This window comes from Macaca thibetana, chromosome 16, assembly GCF_024542745.1.
Source record: "Macaca thibetana thibetana isolate TM-01 chromosome 16, ASM2454274v1, whole genome shotgun sequence".
Classification (NCBI taxonomy): Eukaryota; Metazoa; Chordata; class Mammalia; order Primates; family Cercopithecidae; genus Macaca; species Macaca thibetana.
Genome location: NC_065593.1, coordinates 14199532 through 14211308, shown reverse-complemented (window position 1 = coordinate 14211308; position 11777 = coordinate 14199532). Strand labels below are relative to the sequence as shown.

Sequence of the window (11777 nt, the reverse complement as noted above, 5' to 3'; positions counted from 1 at the left end):
GGCTCTGTCGCCCAGGCTGGAGAGCAGTGGCGCGATCTTGGCTCACTGCAAGCTCCGCCGCCGGGGTCACACAATTCTCCTGCCTCAGCCTCCCAAGTAGCTGGGATTACAGGTGCCCACCACCGTGCTCAATTAATTTTTTTTTTTTTTTTTTGTATTTTTAGTAGAGAGTTGGTTTCACCGTGTTAGCCAGGATGGTCTCCATCTCCTGACCTCATGATCTGCCTGCCTCAGCCTCCCAAAGTGCTGGGATTACAGGTGTGAGCCACCACGCCTGGCCATGTTCTCTTTTTTAATGCTGCATTTGATTTGATAGGCTAATATCTGATAAAATAATTTTAGGCCGGGCGTGGTGGCTCGTGCCTGTAATCCCAACACTTGAAGGTGGATCCAAGCAGGCGGATCACTTGAGGCCAGGAGTTTGAGACCAGCTTGGCCAACATGGCAAAACCCCATCTCTACTAAAAACACAAAAATTGGCTGGGCACAGTGGCTCACGCCTGTAATCCCAGCACTTTGGGAGGCCGAGACGGGTGGATCACAAGATCAGGAGTTCAAGACCAGTGGAGGGAGACTCCCTGAAACTATTGCTACAGAATAAAGATGAAATGCTCCTGATTACTGTAAATACAAAATTGCATGCAGAATTGTGTAAAGACAATGCCAGATTGGGATGCCAGAATGAGCCAACAGCGCGTGATGTGCTTCCCCCTGTAGAGATCTATGAATGGACGTGCAGTCAGGGAGGTTTCACATCACCAAGATTCCTATCCCAGAAAAGCAGATGTTCATAGCTCTGGGAATGGAATGCGACCCTTGTGTAGAGCCTATAAATGGACGCATGAGGGGCGCCTGTTCATATTCATAAGATAGGGTTATAAACGCCCTTATCTTGCCACAGCTCTTCTAGGTCTCTAGCATTAAGGCATACTCCTGAGAATTTTTGGTCTAACCGGTTGTCTAGCTTCAGGTCCTGTTTCTATTGATTGTTTGCAACCAGCTTTTGCTGCATCTGTTACTGCTGATTAATATCTTGCTCATCATAGGTTAGGGATAGACTGTGTTTCTGTTTTAAGGCTCTGTTAGAAATTGCTGACGCACACACTATATTGTAAGTTGTTTTCTCTGTATACTGTACTTCTGCATACAGATGTTATGTTAAAGAATTACTTCATCCCCATGTGATCATCTCACCTCATAATCAAACGACCCTAAATCCCTCACTAACCTACCCCTGCCCTCACTAAACTTAATAACAAATACTGGTATATCCAGTGCATTTGCAGCATCACAGGACCAGAAGGCAGTGACTCCCTGGACCCAGCTTTCACTATCTTGTGTGTGTCTCGACCTGCCAATCCACTTGGGAACAATGAAAGAGTTCCGTTGCATTGTGGGTTGCTGGCCAGATCCTGCAATAGACCAGCCTGGCCAACATAGTGAAACCCTGTCTCTATTAAAAATACAAAAAATTAGCCAGGCGTGGTGGTGGGCGCCTGTAATCCTAGCTACTTGGGAGGCTGAGGCAGGAGAATAGCTTGAACCCAGGAGGCAAAGGTTGCAGCAAGTGGAGATTGCACCACTGCACATCAACCCGGGTGACAGTGTGAGACTTCATCTCAAAAAATAATAATAATAATGATAATTGGCCGGGCATGATGGTGTGCCCCTGTAATCCCAGCTACTCGGAAGTCTGAGGCACAAGAATTGCTTGAACCTGGGAGGCAGAAGTTGCAGTGAGCTGAGATCACACCACTGCACTCCAACCTGGGCAGCAGAGCAAGACTCTGTCTCAATTAAAAAAAAAAAATAGAATTTTACATTCCTGGTCATTATAATGAAAAGCCTCCATTTGGAAATTGTTAGAGCTTGATTAATGGCCCAGTATTTGCTAAATTTTTTGAGAATGTCTGAGTATACTTGAAAAGAACAGGTATTCCACTGGGTATGGGGGCTTATGGCTATAATTCCAGCTGTTTGGGAGACTAAAGCAGGAGAATCGCTTGAGCCCAGGAGTTTGAGACTTGCCTGGGCCACATAGCAAGACCCCTATCTCAAAAAAAAAAGGGGGGGGGGTATTTTGTATTTGACAAGTACAGTGTACTAAATGTGTCCATTAGATCATAATAGTTCAATCTGGGATTCAAAACATCTTTGTCCTTATTGTTTTGTCTGCTTGATCTATCAATTACTGAGAGAGATATTTTATAATCTATTATGAATGTAAACTTGTCTGTTTTCTTATACCCCTAAAATTTTTGTTTCACATATTTTTGTGGCTATGTTATTCAGTGCATGCATATTTAATACTGGTGTATCTTCCTGTTGAATCGAACTTTTTATCATTAGGAAGTGATCCTCTTTTTTTTTTTTTGAGACGGAGTCTCGTTTTGTCGCCCAGGCTGGAGTGCAGTGGCGCAATCTCGGCTCACTGCAAGCTCCACCTCCCGGATTCACGCCATTCTCCTGCCTCTGCCTCCGAGTAGCTGGGACTACAGGCGCCCGCCACCTCGCCCGGCTAGTTTTTTGTATTTTTTTTAGTAGAGACAGGGTTTCACCATGTTAGCCAGGATGGTCTCGATCTCCTGACCTTGTGATCCACCCGCCTCGGCCTCCCAAAGTGCTGGGATTACAGGCGTGAGCCACCGCACCCGGCCAATCCTCTTTATCTCTAATAATACTTTTTGTCATAAAGTGTACTTCATGGCTGGGTGCGGTGGCTCACGCCTGTAATCCCAGCACTCAGGGAGGCCGAGGCGGCTGGATCATGAGATCAAGAGTTCAAGACCAGCCTGGCCAAGATGGTGAAACCCTGTCTCTACTAAAAACACAAAAATTAGCCAGGCGTGGTGGCAGGCGCCTGTAGTCCCAGCTACTCAGCAGGCTGAGGCAGATAATTGCTTGAACCCGGGAGGCAGAGGTTGCAGTGAGCCGAGATCATGCCTGGGCAACAGAGTGAGAGTCCATCTCAAAAAAATAATAATAATGAATAAAAATAAAATAAAATAAAGTGTGCTTCGTATGATAGTCATTTGGTTGGAATTTGACCAATGTGTCTTTCATCATTTTGCTTCCAGCCTGTTTCAGATGTGGTTCTTGGGCATATAGTTGGATTTTATTTTTTATTCTGTCTGGAAAGTTTTTTTGTCTTTTAACAAGATAACTTGGTATTTTGCATTTAATAAAATCAGCAACATACGTGGATTCATAACCAACCTTTTGTGTTTTTTCTTATCTACCTCTTCTGAGTTTTTTTCTCCTTTATTCTGTTCCTTTAGTTTAATATTTTTTCTTCGTTTTTCCTGCTTATAAGTTTGAAAGTTATAACCCGGCTTCTAAGAGATTTGCCTAAAAATTACAATAATGGCAGGAAAAACACTGTATTTGCTTTACTGTTTTAAATTGGGAAGTGTTATGTAATTATATCCCCTATGTCTCTACTTATGTAATCTTTCTCCTTTCTAAAGTTATGTCTGTGTCTCCTTTTTTTCTCCTTCATATTTATTTTATTTGCCTTTTTTTTTTTTTTTTTTTTTTTTGAGACAGAATCTTGCTCTGTTGCCCAGGCTGGAGTGCAGTGGCACAATCTTGGCTCACTGCAACCTCCACCTTCCTAGTTCAAGCAATTCTCCTGCCTCAGCCTCCTGAGTAGCTGGGATTACAGGCGCCCACCACCACACCCGGCTAATTTTTTTGTATTTTTAGTAGAGATGGAGTTTCACCACATTGGTCAGACTGGTCATGAACTCCTGACCTCAGGCAATCCGCCCATCTCGGCCTCTCAAAGTGCTGGGATTACAAGTGTGAGCCACCACGCCTGGCCTCATTTGCCTTTTTTAAGCATCAAATTTTACTTTTATTGACCATATGTACATTTTTATTTTCTAGTTTATTATATCTGCTTATACTTTTGTAAGTTCTTTTCTTCTACTTTAGGGGATTTATCTTATTCTGTTTCAAGTTTCCTGAGTTGAAACAGCATATTTCAAGTCAGCCTTTGTTGCTTTTAATAAAAGTGTTTATCTTTGAGACCAGCCTGACCAAAATGGTAAAAATCCCGTCTCTACTAAAAATATAAAAACTTAGTCGGGCGTAGTGGCAGGTGCCTGTAATTCCAGCTACTTGGGAGGCTGAGGCAGAAGAATCCCTTCAACTCGGAAGGCAGACATTGCAGTGAGACGAGGTCGCGCCATTGCACTCCAGCCTGGGCACAAGAACAAAACTTCATCTCAAAAAAATAAAAAATAAAAATGAAAATTAATAAAAAATAAAAGTGCTTATCTCTACCTACATTTTCTCCCGATAACTACTTTGACCACCTCACGGTTTCAGCATATATAGTACTCTTGTAATTCATTTCTAAATCGCTTGACTTTTTCATTTCGATTTTCTCTTAAAAACTCAGAATTACTTAGGAAGTAATACAAAAAAAGATGGTGAGAAAATTGTATGTTGATAGATCTCTTCTTGGCTGTACTTTCATGTTCATTTCTAACCTTATTTTACTGTGGTCAGAGCATTGTTCCTTTTAGGAATCACTTGAGGTCTTGTTTATGGGTGAATACTTCGGCAATTTTTGTTCACAATTCCATGTCTGTGAACGCTGCTTCTGTTTGCTGTAATGAATGCAAAGGACACCAGTGAGTTTCATTCAAAGTTGTTGAAGCACTCAACAAATTCGGGTGGTTCTGCCAGGCGTGGTGGCTCACGCCTGTAATCCCAGCACTTTGGGAAGCTGAGGCGGGCAGATCACCTGAGGTCAGGAGTTCGAGACTAGCCTGGCCAAATGGTGAAACCCCATCTCCACTAAAAATACAAAAATTAGCTGGGTGTGGTGGTGCACTCCTGTGATCTCAGCTACTTGGAAGGCTGAGGCAGGAGAATCACTTGAACCCGGGGGGCGGAGGTTACAGTGAGCTGAGATCGTGTCATTGCACTCCAGCCTGGGCAACAGAGCACGACTATTTCACCAAAAAAAAAAAAAAAAAAAAAATTCGGGTGGTTCTGTTCCTGGGGGTATCGCTCCAAGTAGGATGGTCTCCAGTAAGATGGCTTGTTTACAGCTGGGACACAGAGAACAGAATAATTTGCCCAAACTCACATATCTCTAAATAACAAAGTCTGGCCATTCTGGCCCAAAGCCCACACAGTTATCATGATGCTACAACGCCCGCCAAGGCTTCCTAATGCCAACCAGCCCACTCCTGCTTCCGAATCCCCAATAACCAGATAACTCATAGAACGTTTAGGTATATTTCTTTTTACTCTTAAAAAAAAAAAAAAAAGTTGACAATGATAACGTGCCAACTACAGAAAGCGCCACGGGTTTCAAGCCCCCCACCTTCCCAACATCATCCTATCCTTCCCCTTCCCTTAAAATCCTACATGAAAATCCCCGAGAAAGCGGAAGAGGCCCCCAGACGGGCGGATTCCCAACCCCGGACCCCTGCGGCAGGTCGAGGCACTGAAGAAATAAATTAAAGGAGAGGTGGCTCCTGACTGGCCTTGTCCAGCTCTGTCTCGCAGACCCAGCGGTAGGGCCTCTGGCAGACGTCGTCGTTCCAGCGGCCGTCGTCGGTGAAGTGGGCACAGTCCTCCCCTCCCCCGAGCCCGTGGCCGTACCAGTCGTCCGGCTGCTCCGGTCTCCAGTTCCTGGGGACAGAGCCAGCTGTGGGCCCCAGGAGGTCGGACCCGCGGCCAGGTCGCTCCAGACCCCTCCGCCCAGGGCCCCAGGCGGGAAGGCGGCCGGACCCAGGCCGAGGGAGGGCGCGCACTCACTTGAAGCCCGTCTCGTAGTCCGTCCCGTCCACCCACTTCCAGGGCCCGTTTTGGTCGTGGAGGCCCATCCAGGTGTTCACAGGACCTATGTGGTGCTGGACAAATTTCTGAGGAGAGAGGAGGCGGGTGGTGATCTCTCCCCGAGGCCAGCCGGCCTCCCAGACCCTCCGGGTCCTCACCTGCTCCTCCCAGGACGTGACCACCACCAGGTGCGCGTCCTCCAGCCGGCAGTAGTTGTCGGCGTCGGCCCAGGCCTTCCCGGAGCGAGAGAACCAGTAGCAGCTGCGCTCGTGCTCCACCCAGTTGACTGGGCAGCAGGCCCTTTCCGAGCCTGAGCGGGAGAAACCGGGCGCAGGGGCTAAGGCGCTGCCCGGGGGCGCCGGGGAGGCAGAGAGCGGGCCGGGCTGGCCTCCTCACCATTGCCCTGGAGCGCCGCCATCTGACAGCTCAGGCTCCGCAGGTCAGACACGAACTGCTTCACGTGGAGCAGCAGGCTGGAGTGATCTGGGAAGACGGGCGGAGGGGAGCGAAAGGAGATGCGGGACCCGCGGGGAGGGAAACGAGGTCAGCCCCACATCCTCCTGCTGGGACCCGAACACCCATCGCAGTGCCACAAACAGCAGTGGAGTTGGCCTGAGAGACCCCCATACACACACACTCCTACACACACAACACACCCTTACACACACACAGACACACAACTCATCCTAACCCCCATATACACAGACAATACACAAAACACACACAACACACCTTAACCCACATACACAAAACACACAAATACACACAACACACCCTCACACACACACAAACATGCCCTAACCCACATACACACGCAGACAACACACAAAACACAACACACCCTAACCCGCAGACACACACGCAGACACACAAAACAACACACAACACACAGACACACAACACACCCTAACCCACCCACAGACACAACACACCCTAACCCACAAACGTCCACAAAACACACAACACACCCAACACACCCACACACAACACACCCTAACCCACATAGACAACACACAAAACACAAAACACATGCAGACACAACACACCCTAACCCACATACACAGAACACACCCAAACACAGACACACAACACACCCTCACACAAATACACAGCCACACAATACGCCCTCACACACAACACACACGTACACAACACACACAACACGCCCTCACACACAACACACCGTAACCCACATACACACAGACAATACACAAAACAACACACGCATAACACACCCTAACCCACATACACACAACACACAAAACACACCCTCACACAGACACACCCTAACCCACGTACACACCACACACCCTTACACACCCACTCACACACAAAACACCCACAACACACACCCTCACACACACAGAACACACCCTAACCTACATACCCTCAACACACACCTTCACCCACACTCACACGCACACAACACACACACCCACACACACACTCACCCAAACACACAAAACAACACACCTTCACACAGACACACACCCTCACTACCATACACACATTCACACAACACACACACAACACACCCTCACCCACTACACACACCACACACACACCCTCAGCCACATACACAACACATATATACTCTTTCACACAAGCACACACAACTCACATTTACACACAACACGCACATACACACACATAACATGCACATTCACACACATATACTTACACTCACGTACACTTACACATATACTTACAGTCTCACACACACGCAACACACTAACACACACACGTTCTCACACACATACACACACTGATACACACATAAACACACAGACTCACACTCGCACACACCCATCCACACTCCCTCTCATTCACAGACTCACACACACTCCCTCTCATTCTCACACACACAGACTCACCCACACTCCCTCTTTCTTACAACACTCACACCATCTCATTCTCACACTCACACACACACCATCTCATTCACACTCACAGACTCATACACACACACACTCCCTCTCATTCTCAAACACACTCCCTTTCATTCTCACACACACACTGACAGACTCACACACACACTCCCTCTCATTCTCACACACATCCACATACACTCCCTCTCATTCTCACACACATCCATACACTCACTCTCATACACTCTCTCACACACACACTCCCTCTCATTCTCACACACATCCATACACTCACTCTCATACACTCTCTCACACACACACTCCCTCTCATTCTCACACACATCCACACACGCACACTCTCACACACTCACAGACTCACACACACACTCCCTCTCATTCTCAAACACACTCCCTTTCATTCTCACACACACACTCACAGACTCACACACACACTCCCTCTCATTCTCACACACATCCACACACGCACACTCTCACACACTCACAGACTCACACACACACTCCCTCTCATTCTCAAACACACTCCCTTTCATTCTCACACACACACTCACAGACTCACACACACACTCCCTCTCATTCTCACACACACACTCCCTCTCATTCTCACACACATCCATACACTCACTCTCATACACTCTCTCACACACACACTCCCTCTCATTCTCACACACATCCACACACGCACACACACACTCACAGACTCACACACACACTCCCTCTCATTCTCAAACACACTCCCTTTCATTCTCACACACACACTCACAGACTCACACACACTCCCCTCTCATTCTCACACACATCCACACACGCACACTCTCACACACTCACAGACTCACACACACACTCCCTCTCATTCTCAAACACACTCCCTTTCATTCTCACACACACACTCACAGACTCACACACACACTCCCTCTCATTCTCACACACACACTCCCTCTCATTCTCACACACATCCATACACTCACTCTCATACACTCTCTCACACACACACTCCCTCTCATTCTCACACACATCCACACACTCACTCTCATACACTCTCTCACACACACACTCCCTCTCATTCTCACACACACTCAGACTCTCACACACACTCCCTCTCATTCTCACACACATCCACACACTCACACTCTCACACACTCACAGACTCACACACACACTCCCTCTTATTCTCACACACATCCACTCACTCTCACACTCTCTCACACACACACACACACTCCCTCTCTGACCTTCACTCAAGTCCTTCTGCTGTTTCTCCAGCTGGGACTCCAGCGACTTCATCTTTCTTCCCACATTGCCTCCTGCGGGAGAGACTCGCTCAGCGTCCCGACAGCCCCCCAGCCCCAGCCCCAGCCCCAGCCCCGCCTCAGCGCCCTCACCCTGGGTGCTCAAGCCCTTGACCTGGGCCTCGGTGCTCGCTGTGAAGTTGCTGAGCGTCTCTCTCAGGCCCCGCAGCTCCCGCTGCAGCTGGGCGTCTGGCCGGGAGAGGGTGCAGAGAGAACAAAATGGGAGCGCTGTGTCCACCACCACCGCACCCACCACTCCTTCGCCACGGTACCCCGTCAACACCCCCCAATGTTGCCCCCTTCCCTGCCCACCCCTGGGGCACCCACTTTGGGATCCGATCACACAGACAACCACCAGCAGCAGGAGGCTGAGGCCCAGGGAGAGCAGGAGGAGGCGAGGGCCGGAGCAGAGACGCCGCAGGAGGGACTGCGGAGGAGGTGGCCCTGCGAGAGGAGGGGGTGTCAGGAGCGCGGGGACAGAGGGGAGCCTGGCACAGCTCCGGGGTCCTGAAAGGGGAGCAAGCTAAGGCGGCCCTAGTAGTCTAGGAGGAACCATGCACATGAAAAAATGCGGGCGGTGGGCGACCCTGCAGGGCCAGAGGCAACTGGAAATCGGGGAGAAAAGAGGGCTGGGGAGGGGGGCTAAGCGCAGAGCCGCCCCATCCCACTGAGGCCCTGAGCTTTTGCTGACACCTAATGGCATGACTGCGTCACTGCAGCCAATCCAGGAGCCTCGGTCCACCCCCTCCTCCCGCGCCTTGCAACGCAAGTGAGTGACCCGCGCCTCGGAGCCGCTGCTGCTTCCCCTGAAAGTGGGAAAAGGCGGGAGGTTTCTTTCTCTGTCCGTGAATTCCCCTCGTCTTTGGCTGCGCGCAGGGAGAGAAGGTGCAATAGCTACCCTTCAGGCCCTCAAGTCTTCCACCCAGCAGGGGGAAGAGACACGTTAGCCCTGTGTCCTGAGAGTTGGAGGGTGGGGGGCCCGCCTGGGGCTCTCCCTGGCCTCTCTCCTCCGCTGCGGACCCTCCTTCCGTCAAAACGCGCTGCACCCCATCCCCCAAGATCTTCAGCCTTGCCCAGCCTAAACAAGTGCCTGCTCGGAGGACAAAGAAATGGGTCAAGGGGAATTTGCTTTTGAAGCAAGAGGGTGTCGTTCTCCCTCAGGTCAGAGATCCCTCATCCCCCGTCACAGAATCCTCAGACCCTTCGCAGAAACCTTTGCCCACCTCACCAAACTGATCACTGACACACACAGGCACGCGCACACGCACACACGCACACACACACGCACGCACGACCAGGGCTCCCTGGGTGGTGTTGGAAGGGGAAAGGAAGAGGGGCCTGACTTCGTCATAGAAAGCCAACAGTGACCTCATCTTTCCAACTTCCAGCTGTTCCCACACCCCCTGGGTCTACCCCCAGTGCCAGGAGGCACAGGAAAGCTTTGGGCAGCTGTCACCAAGAAAGGGACTCCAACTCCACACCCTGCCCTTCTCTTGAGAGGGGCAGCTCCGACACTTTTCCCAGTGTTGGGAGAGGGAGACAGACGCAGAGAGAGCCAGGCTCACGGGCAAGAGTAGGAGCTGTGGCTGGGGGGTGGAGAACAGCCAAATTCTCGCCTTGTAGAGGCAGGGCAAGGCGGCCCTCACCTTTTCCGAGCTGATGGTGGTCACTCTCCTCATTGTCCAGATGCTGCAGGTCCTGATACTCCTTGGTCATGATAGGGCTGGTGCTGGAGCTGGGACTGAGTCAAGGCTGAGGCTGGGGCTGAGGTGGGGGCTCACGAGGACTAGAGCTGGAATGAGGGGCCCATCTTTTTACTCCCATCTGATTGACGGCTCCATGGAGACCTTTCTTCTTTCTTTCTCTCTCTTTTTTTTTTTTTTTTTTTTGAGACGGAGTCTTGCTCTGTCCCCAGGCTGGAGTGCAGTGGGGCGATCTCGGCTCACTGCAACCTCTGCCTCCCAGGTTCAAGCGATTCTCCTGCCTCAGCCTCCCGAGTAGCTGGGACAACAGGCGCCCGCCACCACACCCAGCTAATTTTTTGTATTTTAGTAGAGACAGGGTTTCACCGTGTTGCCCAGGCTTGTCTTGAACTCCTGAACTCAGGCAATCCGCCCTCCTCAGCCTCCCAACGTGCTGGGATTACAGGCGTGGGCCGCCGCGCCCGGCCGAGACCCTTCTTCTTTCCTCCGTCCACCCCCAGGCCTGACATCCAGAATCTGTCCTCTGATGTTTCCCACCAGCACCCCCCACACAGCCTGGCTTTCCTCCACAGCCCTGCACCCCCAGCCAGCCTCCCGCCGCCTCTCGACCCGTTTTACTTGCTCGGGGTCTCAGGGTCTGACTCCCAGGTTCTTCAGTGCTGTGCAGATGCCGGACTAAGGAGGGGGGCTGAAGCTTGGAGAATGGGGGTGGGTGGACAGCCGTGGACGATGGAGTGGGAGCGGGCAGGGTCCATAGGAGGGCCCTGGGCCCCGGTGTCTCTGTGTCTGCGTGTCTGTGTGTCCAAGCACGCCAAACGTGGCATCTCCAGTGCCCGGGACTTTGGACAGTAAACAGGGGTGGAAATGGATTGGGACTTAGGGGAGTGTGGGGGCGGGAGTGGGGGATGGGTTGCCTCTGCTCTCCTCCCCAGGGAGGAGAATCATGTTGCCACCACACAGGCCAGTCACCTTACTCTTCCGTGCACCGTTTGGGAGGGGTGCCAGGCCAGGAGGCGCTGGGGTGGGATTTGCCATATCCCCCCTCCCTCCCCGTTTCGCTTCCTGCCTCTAAATTCCCCAGAACTATTGGTGTCTCCAAA

The 11777-nt window shown here is 50.6% G+C and overlaps 1 protein-coding gene across 3 annotated transcripts; it reads right to left on the bottom strand.

Moving 5' to 3' along the window:
- Nucleotides 1-5244: 5244 nt before the first annotated feature.
- Nucleotides 5245-11534, bottom strand: ASGR1 (asialoglycoprotein receptor 1). 3 transcript variants are annotated; one of them, XM_050765426.1, is made up of 9 exons: nt 11300-11534; nt 10621-10766; nt 9302-9418; nt 9068-9163; nt 8918-8989; nt 6196-6282; nt 5958-6109; nt 5779-5885; nt 5245-5652 (listed from the first exon to the last, which is right to left on the bottom strand). In XM_050765426.1, the coding sequence occupies exons 2-9, from the start codon at nt 10688-10690 to the stop codon at nt 5478-5480; spliced, it is 876 nt and encodes a 291-aa protein (XP_050621383.1). In that variant the 5' UTR covers nt 10691-10766; nt 11300-11534; the 3' UTR covers nt 5245-5477. The 3 variants fall into 3 exon arrangements, with proteins under 3 accessions (XP_050621383.1, XP_050621382.1, XP_050621384.1); XM_050765425.1 differs by having other exon boundaries at nt 11296-11533; XM_050765427.1 differs by lacking the exon at nt 9302-9418 and having other exon boundaries at nt 11296-11533.
- Nucleotides 11535-11777: the final 243 nt, after the last annotated feature.